The sequence below is a fragment of the Sus scrofa genome, chromosome 14, assembly GCF_054392235.1.
Source record: "Sus scrofa isolate SSC_HxYL_T2T_F1_AM1 chromosome 14, Sscrofa_HxYL_maternal_Yorkshire_Landrace_v2.0, whole genome shotgun sequence".
NCBI lineage: Eukaryota > Metazoa > Chordata > Mammalia > Artiodactyla > Suidae > Sus > Sus scrofa.
The window spans coordinates 64,648,966-64,669,404 of NC_139396.1; the positions used below are offsets into that span (position 1 = coordinate 64,648,966).

The 20,439-nt window shown below is 41.3% G+C and overlaps 1 protein-coding gene across 5 annotated transcripts in view; it reads left to right on the forward strand.

The window, feature by feature from the left end:
- GRK3 (G protein-coupled receptor kinase 3) overlaps positions 1 to 20,439 on the forward strand; it is a 141,551-nt gene that overhangs the window by 80,444 nt on the left and 40,668 nt on the right. For 4 of the 5 annotated variants that reach the window (XM_084994637.1, XM_001924379.8, XM_084994639.1 and 1 more), the window contains 4 exons: positions 2,665 to 2,726; positions 8,416 to 8,467; positions 10,198 to 10,289; positions 13,515 to 13,614. In XM_084994637.1, coding sequence (XP_084850763.1) covers positions 2,665 to 2,726; positions 8,416 to 8,467; positions 10,198 to 10,289; positions 13,515 to 13,614 — 306 coding nt within the window. Of the gene's footprint in view, positions 1 to 2,664; positions 2,727 to 5,538; positions 5,651 to 8,415; positions 8,468 to 10,197; positions 10,290 to 13,514; positions 13,615 to 20,439 lie in introns of those variants that run through there. The other variant, XM_084994640.1, reaches the window with a different exon arrangement.

Below are 20,439 nucleotides of genomic sequence, written 5' to 3' on the forward strand. Positions count from 1 at the left end.
TAAGCTGTGGTGGAGGTCACAGACATGGCTTGGGTCTGGCGTTGCTGTGGCTGTGATGTGGGCTGGCAGCTATAGCTCCAGTTAGACCCCTAGCCTGAGAACCTCCATATGCCATGGGTGTAGCCCTGAAAAGCAATAAATATATACATATATATATACATATGTATATATTTATGTTTTTTTTTTTTTTTTTTTGTCTTTTGTCTTTTGTCTTTTGTTGTTGTTATTATTGCTATTTCTTGGGCCGCTCCCGCGGCATATGGAGGTTCCCAGGCTAGGGGTCCAATCGGAGCTGTAGCCACCGGCCTACGCCAGAGCCACAGCAACGCAGGATCCGAGCCACGTCTGCAACCTACACCACAGCTCACGGCAACGCCGGATCGTTAACCCACTGAGCAAGGGCAGGGATCGAACCCGCAACCTCATGGTTCCTAGTCGGATTCGTTAACCACTGCGCCACGACGGGAACTCCTATATTTATTTTTGAAATCAGGAAGTGTGATGCCTGCATTGAAATTTCTGATCAAGGAGAAGAAGGTAGTGAAAAAAAAGATCTGAAAGTAAATAGAAAATGCTTTTTATTTATTTATTTTTGTTCTTTTGCAAAATCAACTTTCGAAATAACTAATTGCACATAAGTAATTGTACATTTGATGGCGAGAGTCGAGAGGGGACCAGGACTACATTTAGGGTCTTAGAATGTGCCAGGCTCTGTGCTTGGCTCTTAGTGTTCTTAATCTTAGTAAGTTCTCACAACAGCCTTACAAATTAGTTGTGAACTATCCCATTTTACAGATTAAGGGAACTGAGAACCAGAGAGGTGAGACTGTTTTCTCATGAACCTACTATTAAGCTCTGGCTTTTGTTCTGTTTACCTGACATATTTTGTGTTTCTTGCTATTGAAAAGTGACAGTGTGATATATCATATCTAGTCTTAAGAATTTATAGTAAACTTTGTCTTTTGTTAGCAAAAGCACAGGATTTTGTGTTTGTTTTGTTTTTTGTCTTTTCAAGACTGCCCCTGCAGCATACGGAAGTTCCCAGGCTAGGGGCTGAATCAGAGCTCTAGCTGCCAGCCTACACCACAGCCACAGCAATGCCAGATCCAAGCCACATCTGTGACCTACACCACAGCTCATGGCAACATTGGATCTTTAACCCACCGAGCAGGGCCAGGGATCAAACCCGAATCCTCGTGGATACTAGTTGGGTTTATTATCATTGAGCCACAACGGGAACGCCACGATGTTTTATAAAATATGAAAAAAAATTCACATAACAGTTTTTGTAAATATAAAATTTGTCATAGATAAATTTAGCTTTTTCATACATCTTTTAACACTTGATCTGTTTTGTCTTTTGATGACTTTTGAACCTCTGAAGACTTGTGACCCCAAGTCTTTAGTATCTAGAAGACTTGGCTACGATCCTTATTGTATGTCATCATAGAAACATAGGATTTCAGAGCTGGAAGGGGCCTCAGAAAGAAGCTCAGCTTTCCCTGTTGCTAAAGAGGGAACAAAGTCCACCTGGTTTTAGTGACCAGGTCCAGTGCCCTGCCCAGGACAGCAATAGCCCTGCCAGACGGTGGAGGCTAGCTTAGCCCTGTGGCAGGAAGTTAAGGTTCCAGGAAAGCTGCGGCTGTTTCACTGCTTGTGTTGGTGTCTGTGGCTTCTACAGGCTTCCTTTTTTATCACATGCCTTGGATGGTTCCTGATTTGGTCCTTCTCTTTTGTAAATTTTCAGGATGCTCTATGAAGACACAGAAAACATTAAATTTGCATCATTCACTGAGTCTAGGGTATCAAGATGTTTTCTAAAACTATCAAATTGAATCTAGGCTGAGCTGTGAAATGTTGGCACTTGATATTTCTGTAGTTCTTGATTTGAAGTCTATCTCATGGAAAATAAGTTTATGCAGTTTTATTTGTTAATGTGTAAAGTGGCATGAAATTGAAGTAGATTGTTCTCCATGGGAAAAGAGCACTTTACAAGTGAGACAGGAGTCCTGGCCTGAATCCTGACTTAGCCACAAACTTGCTCAAAGACCTTGGGAATAGCTCATTAAAAAAAAAAAAAAGGTACTCCATGGGTCCCTTGGCTTTTCATCTTTAAAGCTCAATATTAATGCTAATCATTTCGGTAGTTGTCATTAATAGTAACCGTATAATTAATAGTAACTTATAGGCTGCACTATATTGTTTTCGAGATGTACCACATAACTTACAGGGCCCAGCACACAAGGAAAATTGTGGGGGCCTTGTTCAGAAATCACTGAGAACTTCAAGATGATGACGAGCCATGGGCCCTTCTGTGGGACCTCATGGATCACCTGTCCATGGCGCTAACTCTTGTCATTTAAGATGTGTCTGTGACTTGCCAGGAGCCATGTCAGGCCGTAGGGATGTAGTGGCACATGGGACAGACCTGTCTTTACCTTCATGGAACATGACATTGAGTGGCCTAGGTTATATTGCAAAGTAAATTATCATGACCATGAATCCAATGGTGACAATTGTACATGAGCTAAGAAGGGCGAGTATAAGATGTAGGTGTGTGGCATAATTGGAAACCTCACCTCATCTGAGTCTCATCCATCTGTGTTTTTCATTTGAACACGTTCCTACTGATGCAATGTGGAACTTCTTTCCCATTCTTTACAGCCATACATAGAAGAAATTTGTGAAAGTCTTCGAGGCAGCATTTTTCAAAAATTTATGGAAAGGTATGAAGCTTTATATATATATGTATATATATATATAATTTTTTTTACTGAGATATATTTGACATGTAACATGATATTAATATATATTAGTGTATCTGCAAAATCTTATACTGCGTATGTGTAATCTCATTTTACCCAATAAGTACTATCCTTAAAATGTGCACTAATTTACTCATTCAACAAGCATTTATTGGGCAGGTGCTATGTGCCAGGCCTTGCATGAGATTGTCTCCTCTATATTTTATGATTTAGTATTTTGATACCTTAATATTGTTTTGACCTTTAGTTCTTTTGCTTCAAAATGGTCCCAAATTTAAATAAACTAGGGAACCTCAACATTAAAAGTATCTTATTGGGACACTTTTGCCAATGCAAACATTACTCTATATCTAATTTATTTGTTTATACATTGAAATTATGCTGCTCAAAATCAAGAATCTTCTTGATTCTTTGTGTAGTAGAATTTCTGGGTATCGGCAAATGTGTATAGTCATATACATCATTAATGTACCTGGTAGATATGTCCCTCTGGGTTACTCAAACTACAGAGCATGCTTTTCATATAAAGTTCTGAAAATTTTCCGTGATGCCTATAAAAGTGCTCATTTGTTTCTCAGGCACCTAAGAGTCAATCCTGAGTGTTCCTCTGTGATAACACACCTTTGGAGTCAGACTTTCAAAAACCAAATCTAGGAGTTACCTGGTGGCCTAGCAGTTAAGGCTCCCTGGTGTTGTCACTGCTGTGGTGTGGATTCAATCCCTGGCCCAGGAACTTCTGCATGCTGTGGGCACAGCCCAAAAAAAAAAAAAAAAAAAAAAAATTAGCCCCCCAAAAACCCAAATCTGCATGCATGCCAACTGTGCTTCTTTCCATAAACTCGGCTAATTTCTAGACAATTGACGTGCTGATTGTGCCTCATCTCTGGAGCAACCACAGCTGTTCAGTAATTGCCCTTTAAGAACAAATGCTTCAGTGCAGCTTTTTTTCTCTCCACATGTTCACAGAACTAAAGTAATTATAACAAAAAAAAGTTGTGTTATCATTCTTCCAGAGTTCAAGAGATAATTTTATCTGGAGTAGAGTGAATACTTTGGGAAACTAATCTGCATACAAATGATTACACTTTTCTGAGCAAGGGCAGAGACTTTTGCCAAAAAAAGCAGTGGAATCTAACTGAGGGGACAGTTTGCAGCCTCAGGGCTGAGATTCAACTGAGCCCTGGGCTGCCTACCTTAATGTTGATTCTAAAATCTCACTTTTTCCTGTCGTATAGCACTGGGACTCCTGCTGTATAGCACTGGAACTATATCTAGTCACTTATGATGGAGCATGATAATGTGAGAAAAAGGAATGTATATATATATGTATATATATATATATATGTGTGTGTGTGACTGGGTCACCTTGCTGTACAGTAGAAAATTGACAGAACACTGTAAACCAGCTTATAATGGGAAAAAAAAATAAAAATCATTTAAAAAATTTTTTAAAAATCTGACTTTTTCCCAAACTCTTGGGTCAATCCAGCCTTTGTGTGATCCTTGAGGGAGAGGGGACAAATGGGGTTGGTAATTAAAATTGAGGAAGAGATCTCGTTAACTGCACTGTGTATCCAGCATGTCACTTTCTACCGCTGAGTTAACCATTCTCTCCTGTTTTTTCTTTTCTTTTTTTTTTTTTTTTGTCTTTTTGCCATTTCTCGGGCCGCTCTCGCGGCATATGGAGGTTCCCAGGCTAGGGGTCGAATCGGAGCTGGAGCCACTGGCCTACACCAGAGCCACAGCAACGCAGGATCCGAGCCACGTCTGCAACCTACACCACAGCTCACGGCAACACCAGATCCTTAACCCACTGAGCAAGGGCAGGGACCAAACCCGCAACCTCATGGTTCCTAGTCGGATTCGTTAACCACTGCACCACGACAGGAACTCCCGTTTTTTCTTTTATTAAAGTATAGTTGAATTACAATGTTGTATTAATTTCTGCTATACAGCAGAGTGATTCATTTTATATATATATATATATATATATATATATATATATATATTCTTTTCCATTATCCCAGCTTATTGAATATAGTTCACTGTGCTGTACAGTAGGACCTTATTGTTTACCTGTTCTCTAGGTAATAGCTTGCCTCTGCTAACCCTAAACTCCCAATCCATCCTTCCCCCACTTCCCCTAACCATTTACTTATGTTGTCACAGAAAATTTAAGTGAAGCTGTTTGCACTTTAGGCAAGCATACACAAAACCATTGCCATTTTATATAAATGAATTAATTATAAGGTCAGTTCGTTCATATGTATATGTGTGTAATTTTTGGCTCTTTTTGTATTAAAACATTCTCAAATTATCATTAAAAAAAAACCTATTATCAGGACAAGAGTTTAGAGTTTTGATTTTGCAAAGCACAGGCATTCCATAACTAGAACATTGTAGCATTCAGCATCGCCAGGACCTTTCATGCTGAGGGCCTCAGAGTGAAGGTGATATTTTTCTTGGTGGCTCCACTGCAGTTTGATAATAAAGAAATAAAGAGGAAGTCTGCAACCGTGCTGGACCTGTCTCGTTGCCATCTGAGGCCCAGCGGGGACCCAGGGTTAAGTTCCTGGCAGGGCTGAATCTAGGAGGAAGGCCTTCCTTCTTCAGGATGAGGCTGGTGAGCCTTGGCCAGATGGTGAACATCAAATCGCTCAGTAGTCTAAAGCCCAAGTAAGGGATAAGGGATTCGAGTTAAAAACACTGCTCTGCCCACCCTCACTGCACCCCCATCATTTTTGTGTCTTTAATCTCTGCTTCTCCCTCTGAGGCTGTTGTAAGTCACCTGCGAGGGTTCTGGCTCTCTGAAGCCCCTTGTTGCCCAAGCTCCGCTCTCTACTCAGCCCCGGTTCCTCCCTCCCTATCCAGAAGCACCCATTCTGGTAAGTAGATAGTGGCCGGGAATCCCATGGACACACAACTGAGTCTGGACCTGGGAGCCACCCATACTTCCTAAAGAAGAGCTTGGCACAGCAAACCCATGTTTCAAGGGCAAAATGTATGTTTGAAGGTGTTCTGGTCTTTACCTAGGGGATGGCTGCAGGTTGATTCTCCTCAACTCTCCTCTTGGCCGGCAGGACACTACTCTCTCCCTGGTTGTTCACTCTCCCCGGCTAGTTTACAAGTTCCCAAAACACACCAGATCACTGCCCCGTTGCCAGCTCTGAGCTCCAGAATCTGTGAGAAGAGAGCATAGGCACTACCCACCACACCTAGTGAATTCAGATGAACAGTCATGGATCTATACGCCCCAATGTGGTTTCATCTCTTGCACACAACATACTTTAAAAAAAACGATTTGAAATAACTCTCAGAAACTCAAAATTTATTTTAACCAACCTCATAGAGATGTTAGGAGGATCAGTGAAACTTTCTTCAACAGTCATTTCAGATTCCTTGAGAAAAGACGCTATGTAATCACCAGTTCTTCTGCTTTAATTCCTTTTTTTTTTTTTTTTTTTTTTTTTTTTTGTCTTTTTGCCTTTTCTAGGGCCGCTCCTGCGGCATATGGAGGTTCCCAGGCTAGGGGTCTAATCAGAGCTGTAGCCGCCGGCGTATACCACAGCCACAGCAACACGGGATCTGAGCCGAGTCTGCAACCTACACCACAGCTCACGGCAACACCGGATCCTTAACCCACTGAGCAAGGCCAGGGATTGAACCCGCAACCTCATGGTTCCTAGTCGGATTGGTTAACCACTGAGCCATGATGGGAACTCCCTGCTTTAATTCTTAATTGGATTATTAGCTTCAGAAATATTTTAAAAATATCCTTAGAGAGCCTATTAGATGACTCCCTCAGGGAATGGGGATATTTGGATGGCTGAAGGCATCGTGTTATAGTGCTGCTAATACCTATATCTGGTACTTCATGAGCTCTCGCTCCCTACCTCCATCCCTTCCTGCCTTTCTCCCTCCTTCCCTTTCTTCTTTTTTAAAAAATTCATTAATTTATTTACTCATTCATTCATTCATAGAACCCCAAATGCTGTGCCTGTGCAGGGAATCATGCCAGGGGTTAGATGCAATCCAACAACCATCAAGGCTGTTCTTTGCTTTTAAGGAGTATTTAATCTGAATGCATCTCTTTCAAAAAATATATTTTTTTCTTTTTAGGGCCGCACCTGTGGCATATGGAGGATCTTGGGCTAGGTATAGGGATCAAATCAGAGCGACAGCTGCTGGCCTACACCACAGCCACAGCAACACCAGATCCAGCTGCATCTGTGACTTGTACCTTAGCTCTCAGCAATGCTGGATCCTTAACCCACTTAGCAAGGCCAGGGATCAAACCCACATCCTTACGCACACCATGTCAGGTTCTGAACCCACTGAGACACAATAGGAACTCCTGAAAAATATTTTAAAACACATGCCTTATCGATATGTTGCTTATTAAGTTAAAAAGGGAGTCAAGGCGTTCCCACTGTGGTGCTGCAGGTTAAAGATCTGGCATTGTCTCTGCAGTGGCATGGGTTCAATCCCCAGCCCAGCGCAGTGGGTTAAGGAACCAGCATTAGTGCAGCTGTGGCTCGGATTTGATCCCTGGCCCAGGAACTTCCATATGCGACAGGTGTGGCCACAAAAAATTTTTTTTTAATTTTTAAAAAGGAGTAAAAGTAATGTCTTTATTAAATAGATATGGGAGTGACATTTTTCTTACTTCATGAATGAGAAAACCACCCTCCAGCAGTGGAGTGACCTGTGGGAGCCTCTTAGTGCAGGGTGATTTACTCCATCCTCTGCTTCTCACCTGGGGCTTTCTCTGCTGCACTCTTTGTATCTTTGTGAGGCAGACATTGGTTTGGGTTCAGATGTGGCTCCATCCATTTTCTCTACGTGACCGTGGTCTTTTCTGGAAGTTGGGAATCATCCTAGTACCATGTCACTGCGTTGTGAGAGGAGTAAACAAGCAGGGCCTGGCACATAATAAGCACTGTTTAAGTATTTTCTACCCCATAATTATTCATGAACATTAATTTTTTTTTTTCTGGCTACACCCTTGGCATATGGAAGTTCTCGGGCCAGGGACTGCATCCAACCCACAGCTTCAACTTACACCACAGCTGCAGCAACACAAGATCCTTAACTCACTGCACTGCAGCGAGAACTCCTGTAAACATTTTTTTTTTTAACCACTTAGATCTGCACAGTCCCATATGGTTGCCACTAGCCGCATGTAGCTATTGAACTCTTTAAATATGACAGGCTGAATTAAGATGGGCTGTAAATGCAAAATTCACACCAGGTTTCAAAGACTTAATACAAAAACAAGAGTGTAAACTATCTCAGAAAAGTTTTATATTGATCATGTGTTGAAATGGTAACTTTTTGATATATTGGATTAAATCAAATATATTATTAAAATTGACTTACCTGTGCGGCTTGTGTTACCTGTCTGTTGGTTGACGCTGATTCAGATAAAGATGTTGCCATAGTATAATGACAGTTAAAGGAGAAACACAAAGTTTTCATTTTGAAACATAAAATAAAGCCTTGAATACTGGGTAAATGCTCTATGAAAAAATGTTTACGGAGACATATTCCGTCTGAGAAGCAGCACAAGTAATACGCTTCTAGTTTCTTTTAGAACATTGTTCTTTAAATCAAGTTAACTTTTTAATAATTCCTTAACATTCTTTTTCAGTGACAAGTTCACTAGATTTTGTCAGTGGAAAAACGTAGAATTGAATATCCATGTGAGTATCATCTTTTTCTTTCTTTTTTTAAATAAAGACTTCCTTTGGCTCAACTTCGTGAGAAAATATTTTATTCGGGAGCGTACTCCCAAGGGTAGTACTCTGCCTGAACAGATGTCCTGCTTACAGCTTTCTGCATGAAGAATTCATCCTCCCATCCCCAACTGTAAACACTTGGAGTTTTAATTCTCTTTTTTCACATTCTTATAAGAATGCATTTATTTATAGGAGAAAGGATATTTTAAGTGATCACTGACCCTTTATAGAAATAGTAGTCAAAATGCAAGTCTCATACATAATGTGATTCCTGTATGCCCGTGCCCTTTGCCATCCTAGTAAAGTACCACCCCCCGGCCTTTTTCCTTATTATTATTAGATGTAGTCATGTAATAAAAATAATGGTGATCTTTTACTAGGCCACAGTTTGATCTTTTTTATTATTTTGAGAATGATAAAAGCAGCCCCCAAAGACAGGCCACTGTCTAACATGTATCCCCTTAGTGTTGCTGCTTTTAGCTTTCCAATGTCAGTAATTTCAGGCCTTGTTTTTGACCTGCTTTCAGAGCCTACATTCTTGCCTTTTCCTTTATGCTCTCCCTTCACATTGGTTTGCAATTGAGAAAAAGAAATAACTAGATTCTTTTTTTTTTTTTTTTTTGAGTTTTTAACTTTAACGGTACTGTCGAAGAAGGGACAGAGTTGGTTTTTCTGTTTTGTTTTCCTGTTAACCTCCCCTCTCCATCCCATTTCCCTATAGGATTTAGAAGCAAGAGACAATAACATATATTTTTTTAATGCCTTCCATCTGCTGTGGATCTTTCTCGCACCTGTGCTCCTGTAGCCAGCCTGGTGTCCTCATGTTCTTATGTCCTCTGAGCACCAAACATGAAGCTTGAGGGCCAGATGCCCCTGCCTGGCTGCAGACATGATGTGTTAAGCACTGTCTGGAGGAAACCCTTCATTGGCCAGGACCCTTCATTGGCCAGGACATGAAAACTAATAGGCTTTTGCTGTTGTCTGATGGCCTGTTACCATTAGCATAGGACTGTCTGCCTTTGTACCATCTAATGCTCTGAAAACTCCTCAGGAAGAAGGAAGGCACTGCTGAGATATTATTGACAAAAGGAAAGTGCTTATGAATAAAGCCTCTTTATTAAAGTTACTGACACTTGGTCTGGCTTCCCGCTCACATGCCTAGCATGAGTCCTTGCTACTCACTGACGTTATTGATAAAAAAGTCACATGGCCAGCGTCTGTTGGGCTTTCTGATCATATGGCCCACTGTTAAGAAAACATAAATATCCTTGATGTGGACTTATTTTCCTGCCATGACAGTTCCTGGCATTGCTGGACTGTTCCTAAATTTTAGACTTCAGAGTAACTGAGGTTTCTTTTTTATTTTGCCTGGAATGTTTGCCCTCCCTTGTCTTCACCGTGTGCATCTTATCATCTAAGATTAGTGGGATTAGAAACACAAGGAAACTGGGCTCCTGCTGTGTCATCTTCCCATTTGCCTCCATGGTGTGCATTTTGTGCAGTTTGCATAAAAGGAGGTTCTAGAATGTCTTGCCACCTGTGCATCTCATCTCTCAGCTGGACGAAGCAGTCCCGGAAATTCAGACGGACCCCTGCATCTGAATCGCTTTTGATAACTGTATATGTTTTGCATGAAAACAATGCCATGGTTTTTATGCAGCTTTACATTCCCATTTTGCATTTTGAATTCACAGTTGACCATGAATGATTTCAGCGTCCATAGGATTATTGGACGAGGAGGATTCGGTGAAGTATATGGTTGCAGGAAAGCAGACACCGGGAAAATGTAAGCTTTCTACATGCATGTATTTTGCTGAGGATATTAAGAGGATTTCATGCTCACATCAAAAGAAAATCCCTACAGAGAGTTATGGAAGCCCATGATCTTACTGCTAAAGTGATTTACCTCAGAAGGAATCGGGCTGTATTTTGTAAAGCATAGTAAATGAAATCATCTGGAACTTCTGCCTCTTAATGCTAAATGGGAAGGTAACCAGAAACTGTGTCAGGAGCCACAGTGGTTCAGGCCATCGGTGAAGGGCCAGGAGTCCAGAGGTGGCCAAGAAGGGATGTTATGCAGAGCCCTTCAGTCGATCAGACTGCAAAGAACTGTCGGCTTTGCAGGGAAGAGCCATTCCCTTCTGAATAATGACCTACCTGTGACTTGACTTGGCATGTGCAGTTTGGGGTGAAACAGTGTTCCAGGGGACATTGGTCCCATAGACAGTAGCTTGATGTGAACGAGTGAGACACTCTTCCACAAGGGTCCTAGCCTTGAAACTCCATCCCTCGTCTCAGTTACTTGTCCTGGAAGAGGTTGATGTAAAGCACTTCAGTGCCCATGAGCCAGGGGTCAAAGTCTTCTGGAGAGTCAGCGGTGGGGATAAAAAAAATTTTTTTTAATATGGAAGCAGTTTAAGTGAACTTACTTCTGAAAGCAAAAGAGAATGGAAGAATATTAGCTGGACCCAGAACTACCAGTTTGATCATGTAATGGGCGTGTTAGATGGAATCCTCTGTAAAGCTTGGTTTATAAAGTCCTTGAGTCGGTGTGAGAAGGAGTAATCAAGTCCCCTCATTCAGCCCCTGCCACCCCCCACCGCTGCCCCAGAGACTCCCCTGGGTCATCACGCAGCCTCTGCCCTGGTCTGTCCTGGCATCAAGTTCTGCCCTCCCCATCCCCACACAGGCCCAAGCACTGGCACATTTTTTATTATCTCCACTAATTTGCACCACTAATTGGCACCCACTGATCTTCTTCCTGCTTTGGGACCCCATGCGGGGCGAACTCACTGTCCAGCACCCACATGTCTGGAGTCTGGTGCCAAGTGGAGACAGGGTACCTAGTGATCCAGAGTCTGGGTCCCAACATCATAGATCAGATCCACACTCTCTGGCCTGAACAAAGTCTGTGTTTTCTCTGAGCCTTCAAAGTCTGTGTTTTTCTTATTGAGATAAGAAAAGCATCTGCCTTGTTGTGAGAATTAAGTGAGATAAGACATTAAACATTTGGAACCCTGCCTGCCCTGTGGTAGGTATTAGTAGACAGAGTCCCCTACAACCCAGCTCCCTGATAAAATGTCCCTTCCCCACCTGCACTGTGTGGTGGGCTTCTTGACCCTCAGTGATGATCTTTATCTGTCGTTTGTTAACCTTTCACTAAGTTTTAGTTTAACTTCGTCATAGCCACTTGTCGAGGTGTTGAGGATACCTAGTCTGTCACGTGATGATGTAGGAGTAAACAGTATCAATTTATCTCTTCATACACATTTATGGTCATAGCTGACTCTCGGAAACCATAGGCCATGGTATATCGTCTTCTGTCTCATAGTTAAGAGTAGACGCTTCTCAGGAGTCACACAGTTAGAAAGTGGCCACACTCAGTTCCTGTGAATCCTTGAGTATGACCTTGGTAGCCTCTGGGTAGCCAGTGACAGTGACCTGCCCCCTGCCCTCAGGGGCTCAAGAACTATGGATGCTGCCTTCTCTGGTCTGACATGTAGAGGGCTTATTAAACACTGTCACGGCAGAGAACAGTGATAGAAGTTGCATGAGGCATCTTAAAAATTCTCTGTCGTAAATATTAAGTATTTCAAGAGCACATGTCTGGGGTTCTCAATATTCGATCCCTAATTAATGTTTTGTCCATGGATTTGTCATATATGACGTCTAGAAGAATGGATAAAAATGTCAAATTTGAACATCTATCTCTGTTTTGCTATAACTCATAATGTTACAAATTATGATCTGTGAGAAATAGGTGGATTTCGTGTGTCCTACCACAGTCAGACAACTGATATATTTGGGTATCATGAAGTACATCAGTGGGAATTTATAGTCACACAGAATTTTCAAGCCTCTGCAACCCTGGTAAAAATGTCCTGCTGTAAAAGCATCTGCTTTCTTTAACCTGTGATTGAAGAGTATCCGGAGTTATGTGTCTGTATTTCCTTAATATGAGTTAGTTCTAAATCTTCAAAAACCTTAAATTGTCAACTGTTTCTTCTCAACTAACTTTAATATAACTTGAATATAAAAATTTTCCTGATTGTTTTTATTATTTGAAATATGGCAATTTAAGCTTAGATCAAAAGCAAATCAATAAAGTAGCATTTGAGAACACAGACTTTTGCACCCATGCTTTTCCCTTCCCATTTGGTTCATCATCAATGTTTTAGAGTCTCACACCCTACACTCTTAGAAAGTCTTGACCACTGCTGAATTCATAATTCCTAACTGCTAAATATTGTATGTACAACCCCCTACAACACACACACACCCACACATGGAGTAGAAATAGACAGTTGTGATAAATACAAAATCCTCCAAATTTGATATCCATCTACTTTATGCTCTTAATTAACTGAAATGTCAATTCATATAATGATAGAAATATCTTAATTAGTGCTTGATTTTTTAAAAAATAAGCTTTTTGTTTTAGAATAATTTTTAGTTTACAGAAAAAGTGCAAAAATAGTCCAGGGCATTCCCATGTACCCCATACCCAGTATCCTCATCTTACTTTAGTATGGGACACTCATCCCAATGAATGAACTAATATTGGTAAGTTATTACTGACTGACACCTCCACTTTGTTCAGATTTCCTTCATTTTTTTTTTTTTTTGGTCTTTTCAGGGCCGCTTCCGTGGCATATAGAGGTTCCCAGGCTAGGGGTCTAATTGGAGCTGTAGCCACTGGCCTACACCAGAGCTATAGCAACGCAGGATCCAAGTCACGTCTGCAACCCACACCACAACTCACGGCAATGCCGGATCCTCAACCCACTGAGCAAGGCCAGGGATCAAACCCACAACTTCATGGTTCCTAGTCAGATTCGTTAACCACCGCGCCACGACAGGAACTCCAGATTTCCTTCATATTTAGGAAGCCTTTTGCTTCTTTAAAACACTTCCCAAATCTTTAGAAACTTCCTTGAGTATGATGTGTATGGTTTAAATCAGCTTAGATAAATTTTCACTGTAGATCTTTCAATAATATTTATGTTTCTAGGTATGCGATGAAATGCTTAGATAAGAAGAGGATCAAGATGAAACAAGGAGAAACATTAGCCTTAAACGAAAGGATTATGTTGTCCCTTGTGAGCACAGGAGTAAGTATTCAATTTTGAGCAATTTTTTGAAAAAATTTATTTGTTTTTCTATATCAGGACAATTTATTTAAAATACGGCCTCCCCCCACCCCCTGTGAATTATGCAGCTAGCCAATTTGAGGGATTAGAATTTATAGCAGGGAGCAGCAGCATTCAGTTAATTTAAGTCGTAATTCAGATATTACCTCCTTTCTTTCAACGGCTGTATCCGAGGCATACAGAAGTTCCCGGGTCATGGATTGAATCTGAGCTGCAGCTGCGACCTACACTGAAGCTGTGGCAATCCTTTAACCCACTGTGCCAGGCTGGGAATAGAACCCACACTTACACAGTGACCTGAGCTGCTGCGATTGGCTTCTTAACCCACTGCACCAGAGAATTAGGAAAGTACTAGCAACCATCACTGTGCATACCTATGACTTGTCCCCTTGGTGCACATTTATGATGTCCTTCTTTGAGGAATGTGGTTTCAGAGGTGGTAGAAAATAGTCATATGAATGACAAAAAAGTCACTTGAATATAATTATGGAATGACTGCATGACCAAGAAGGACTAACCCAGAGGAGAAGAAGGAAGAGAAACGTACTCCTGTCCTTCACAAACAGAGAGGAAGCGCCTTGGCTTAGTTAAACCCAAGTTGTCCCTTTGGGGTGCTGCCCAGTCAGTGTTTCATTTGGAGGGGATCTTTCCTTCTCCCCACTTGCTATTCTTTCTTAGCTGCTGTGGATTCTTGTCTTTCCCATTTCCAGCACTACACTTCTGCCTGGTGGATGTATTATTTGTATGCCATGCTGTCATTTTTAGCTCAGCATATATAAAAGCCAGCTTTTACCCTTGGTCACCTTGACCTGCAGAGCAGTGTCCCCATTCTGATTCCTTTTTCTGTTAATTGTATTACCCAGGATCAAGACCTTGGCTTTTATTTACTTGTACAGATGTATATAAAGACATCCAGAAAAACCCACCATCCCAGAAACCTGGGCATTGCCCATGTGCCCCAGCAGGCCTGCTGTCCAAGGTTCAGAGGAAGCCAGGGGGGTCAGGGTCTAGAAGGAAATGAGTGAAATGAGCGTGGAGTGACCAGACCCAAGCTGTGGTACTCACAGGTGAATTTAATGTTGAACACCAAGTAGGAAGATTTATATGCAAGTGAGCCATGGCGGGGTGGGGAGTTGGATGGGGCTTCAACACTCATAGCTGGGTTCTAAATAAGATCATCTTCACCAAGAGGATCTGAAAGACTTGAATCTTACTAGTGACTCAAAGAATTCCTTTCAGCTATTAAGCAAGGAACCTGAGACCTAGAGACATAATTTCCTTGCCCAAAGTCCCTGGACTTCTTAGACCTTCCTAGTGTTCCTTTCTCATCACTTTGCTGGCTCCATATTTTGTTTATCAAATTTATCTATATTCGTTGTACTGTGGTTTATGTTATTCTAGCATCATTAGCTTTAAGTGGTTTTAGAAAGGCTATTTGCTCTTGAAGCCAAAGAATATCATAATTTAGCTCAACTGTAACAAACGAAAATGCCATCGCTATAAATAATCTGTAATGATGTGCCTCCACCTGCCAACGTATGGACATTAAGCATTTCAAATAAGACTTCTTCTGTGGGCATGACCAGGATTTTAACTGATTCAGTGGTATCTGAGTTGCCGGCACTGTGTTGGAATCAGCGTGAATGATATTGGCTTCTAAGATCTATTGGAAATACCTGTCTTCATTTCAGAAATGGGTGTATGCTTACTGCAGTTTTTAAGTAAAATATTAATTTTTAATCCATTATCTCAAAGCCCTGGTTGTTTATTCACAAGATACCCTGTGGGAAAAAAATTTGGTGTTGGAAAAGTATTCATACAATTTTAACTTTCGTGTGGCATTTTTATGTTTTATCCAGGTGAGGGGGAGCATGGTGAAGCAGTTGTAGACTTCCTCACTGGGCTGCCCATAAGAGAATAAATGAAAGATTGAGGTTATATTGGGCTACTGCTTCGAACTAATTTAAAAGAATGGTTTATTTTTTTGTTGTTGTTCAAATATATCCAGACCTTTTAGCATTTTAAGTACAGAATTTAACCAAAAGAACTGTAGTAAAATTACTTAGAATTGTTTTTGCTCTTCAAAAGCCACAGTTACAGGATGTAAGTAATCTTTAGTTTAAAATTGCCTCATCAGGTGACACTTAAGAGCAGCCTGCGTCAACAGGATTTCCTAAGGTGTTGGTGTGAAGATGAACCACAGGCCCCCATCAGTTTTCTTTTTACCAGAGGATTGTTTTTCAGTCTTAAAATGAAGATTCCTACTCATCATCCCCCATAGAGATGGTAGGACATGCTAGTCCCAGTTTTATTCTGTAACTTTGGGATAATGAAAAGGGAGTTAGGATGGTATGGCCACAACTGGGAGGAGCAGCAGCACCTTCATTCATTAAGTCACTTACAGTTCATGAGACGTGTTGCTCGTTCATTCCTGGAATGTGCTTGAGTACCTGGATTGTGGTGGGCACCTCGCTACCAGACAGGGGTCCTGAAGTCCAAGTTTGGTCCTTGCTCTTACAAGAACTGCCTGGAGTGAGAGAAGGTGGTACTTGTTCACACAACCTTGGGAATGTATGGATGGTTGGACCACAGGGCAAGAGCTACAAAAGACAGGTCCACAGTGCTTGGAAGGCATTCACCAGAGGGGAGATGTTGTCAACAAAGGCCCCTCTGGGGTGTGTGTGGGTCCTGAGCTTTGGCGACTCGCAGAAGGCTGGCATATCTGGGGTCTTCAGGGATGGGGTGAGGACCACAGGAAGAAGCTGGGTGGAGAAGCAGACAGAAGCCAGGCCAGACAGAGCTTTCTGGGGCAGTATTGAAGCTTTCAAAAAAAAAAAACCTTACATAACATGATAAGCCTTGCCAATCTGAAACGGGTCCTCTGACTGCAGTGTGGAGAAATTTTCTGAAGGAGTACTTTGTGATCTATTTCCTCACTGTCTCATACGGAGCTCCTGCAACAGGCGAGATGTTTTGCTCACTAGGTAAGAAATCAAAGGAGACAGTTCCTTGCTAAGGAGCTTTTATTTAAGGATCCACCTGTAAAAAACCCCTGGGTCTTATCTGTCTTGAGTTTGTAATCAAAGCAGAACATCTTAACCATAATTATCTTTGAAACTGTACGAACACCATCATTTCACTGCTGCCTGTTTTCCTCATGGATCCGTCTTCAGTTCTGTGTGTCTCAGATTCCACCCAAGACCCAGGGTGGCATCTGCTCAGGGCCTGAGAGTTGAAGGATTGTGGTCAGCATGTTCTGTAGAGGTAACCAAGTCCAATCCCTTTAACTGAGCTTTTACTTTTCAATGCTGTAGAAACCTTGCCTTTGCAAGTAGCATAACCTAGAATGACTCTGGAGAGGGTCAGGAGTCTTGGGGTTTGACTCTTGAGTGGCTACCAAATTTCTTTGTGACTTGAGGCAAGTCATTTTCCTTTGGGGCGGGCCAGGTGGGGGGTGCGTTTCCTTGTCTTTAAAGAAGTTGGACCAAGTGATTTTTTTTTTTTTTTAAAGTGCTTCCTACTCAGGTAGCTTATGATTCTAGATCTGCAATTCACATCCCATCTTAATAACATAGTATCTTAACTGCACTTTGACCATTTGCTGTTTTCTTGGGGTTGTCCTTAGAAGGAACATACCCCATCATGTTTAGAAATCCCCCCTTTCCAGGATCTCTTAGTCCCCTGGATGGAGTGAGCAGAGTTGCTTTCTCAGGCTGGGAAAGATGTGGACTTTACTAAGTTCCTGGTCCACCCGCTCCTCTGCTCTCCAAATGAATTGCTCATCAGATCAGGAACTGGAGTATGTGGGGAACCCCGTAAAGGCAGTAGCATGACATTTGGAGCAGAATGAGCCATCTGCAGCCGACTGTGGCAAGGTCTGGTGAAACTCTAGTGGGGTTCCAAGAAGGAAGTTCTCCTCCCCCGCAAGAACCGCGTGGCTTTTAACATAAAGTCTAGCACCTTTATTTTACCTATTTAAAGCAAAATAAGTCTTGAAATTAGTAAACATCAACACCATCTCAACAGAACTCTAAGGAAAACTAGGTAGCCACAAAATGAATCTTATAGTTCGCTCTGGAGTAATTTCCCCTAGAAGATTTGTGAAAACCGCATTCAAGTTTATGAATCTTGAATATATAGGAATGTGTTAAGTTTGTCAGTGTGCCCTGAATCTAGAGGTTAGAACAAGGCGAATTCTGTTTACAGATTATTCTGTTGAAATTTGAATATTTTCTGTGGAATTTAATAATTATTTCTGGTAGGAAAGCGGACATTGATATTTGATGCCATTATTCGAATCAGTTGAGAAGTGAGCATACACTGTATATTTATCTCCATGGACCTAGTACAAGATCTAGTGTGGCACCGATGGATTTTCATAAAGGAACGCATGCTGGTATCTAGCCCCCAGATCAAGTGAGAGAGTTATCAGTGTTCCAGAAGTCTCTTTGTGCCCCTTTCAGCTAATCACTCACCCCACACCCAAGCTAACTACTACCCAGATGTCTAGCACTGTAATTTAGCTTTGCCTTTGTTGGAACTTTACATACAATGTACTCTCTTTGTGTTTGGCTTCTCTCACTCCATGTTGCTCTCAAGATGCACTGCATCGTTGCTCATAGCAACAGCACCTTCTGTAGCTAAAGAGCAGGGGCCAGCGAGCCATGTGTGTGGCCCAGGGACCAAATCTGGCTTTTGTTCACAGCACATGGATTAAGAATGGTTTTTCCATTTTTAAAGGATTGTCAAGAAAAGAAGCAAACAGAGACTGGATGGGGCCTGCAAAGCCTAAAATATCTACTCTCTATCTCTTTGCAGAAAAAGCTTGGTGACCCCTGCTCTCTAGTATTCCATTGTAGAAATGTGCCACAATTCATGTTTCAGTCCTAATATTGGTAGACATGGCAGTTATTTCCTGGCATGGGCTATTTTGAATAGTGCTGTGAGGACCATTGTCACAAGGTCCGTTGGTGCACATAAGTACAGATTGCTGTTACATAAATACCCTGAGGTGGAAATGCTGCTCATAGGGCTTGCAGGTGGTGGTCAGCTTTAGCAGATACCACCAAACATCTTGTGAAAGTGGTTGTACCATTGGACTTTCCCAGCTACCATGTTGGTAGTTCCAGTAACTCCTTTGCAACACTTGGTATTGTCTGTCTTTTTAATTTTAGCCATTCTTGTGGGTTTTAGTGATGATACATTATGCTTTTTAATTTACATTTTTTTGGGAATAACTAAGGTCTAGCATCTTTTTGTAGGCTTCCAGGCCATTTGATACTCCCTAATGTTAAATGCCTACTCTATTATTATTATTGTTTTGTTACTATTCTATTGGGTTGTTTGCTTTTTTCTTTATTGATTGATGAGAGTTCTTTATGTAGTCTAGATATTATAGAATATATAAATATTATGTAATCTAATATTGTATATTCTATAATATATAGATATTATATATTCTAGATGTAAGTACTTTGTGTATTTATGGATTATAAATATCTTCTCCCATTCTGTGACTTGCCTTTTTACTCCCTTAATGATGTCTTCTGAAGAACAGAAGTTCTTAATTTTATTTTAGTCTTGCTCATCAGTATTTTTATCACCAGTGCTTTTTGTGGCCTATTTAAGAAAATCTTCAAAAAAAAAAAAAAAAAAAAGGAGTTCCAGTCATGGCGCAGCAGAAACGAATCCAACTAAACCATGAGGTTGCGGGTTCAATCCCTGGCCTTGCTCAGGGGGTTAAGGATCCAGCGTTGCCATGAGCTGTGGTGTAGGTCGCAGACATGGCTCGGATCCTGAGTTGCTGTGGCTCTGGTGTAGGCCAGCAGCTACAGCTCCAATTAGACCCCTAGCTTGGGAACCTCCACATGCCACGAGTGCAGCCCTAAAAAGACACACACACACACACACACACAGAAAATCTTTAGCTTAATATCCTGAAGATGTTCTCTTTGGTTTTCTTCTAGAAGCTTTCTTGCTTGACTGTTAGGTCTGTATCCACCTGTAGTTGATGTTAGCATGTGGTGTGAGGTAGGGGTGAATGCTCACATTTTATCCTACAGATGGCTTCTTTCCCTGGCATCATTGATTGGAAAGGTCATGCTTTTTCTTCACCCTGCTGTGTCTCTTAATTACAAATCAGTTACCATTTACATGGGTCTACTTCAGAATTCTCTGTTCTCTTCTACCAGTCTATTTGTCTGTCCTTGGGCTAGTTTCACACTGAATTACTGTTGCTTTATCATAACTCTTGATAACTAGCACAATGAGTTTTCCAGCTTTATTTTTCTTCAAGAGTATCTGAACTTTTCTTGGCCATTTACATTTCCACATAAATGTTGGGATCAGTTCATCAATTTTCATTTTAATTAAGAGTACATGAAATCTATAGATTAATTTGGGGGAAAATTGACATCTTTACAATTGGGTTATGCGATCCTCAACCCTGGTGTATTTTTCCACTTTCAAAAGCTAATTTAATTCCATTTTCATTCTCAGGGTTTCAAGACAGTAATACAGATAACATTTTCCCCTGTGGTATGGTTCTTCCAACTTGAGAATCAGAGATTGAAATGGATATTTGAGTAGCCAGAACCAAAATGTAGACCAACAAATAGACTAGCAAGCAGCATTATTTTATGTGTCGAGTCTTAGTCTTTTGAAGAAGATAAAGGTAGAAGAGTCATGATTGCATCAGAGTGACAGGACCTTTGAGTTCATCTGCTCCAGTTAGCAATATTGTGTCTGCATGAATTTTATCATGGAACCAGACCCACTTCACTGTGT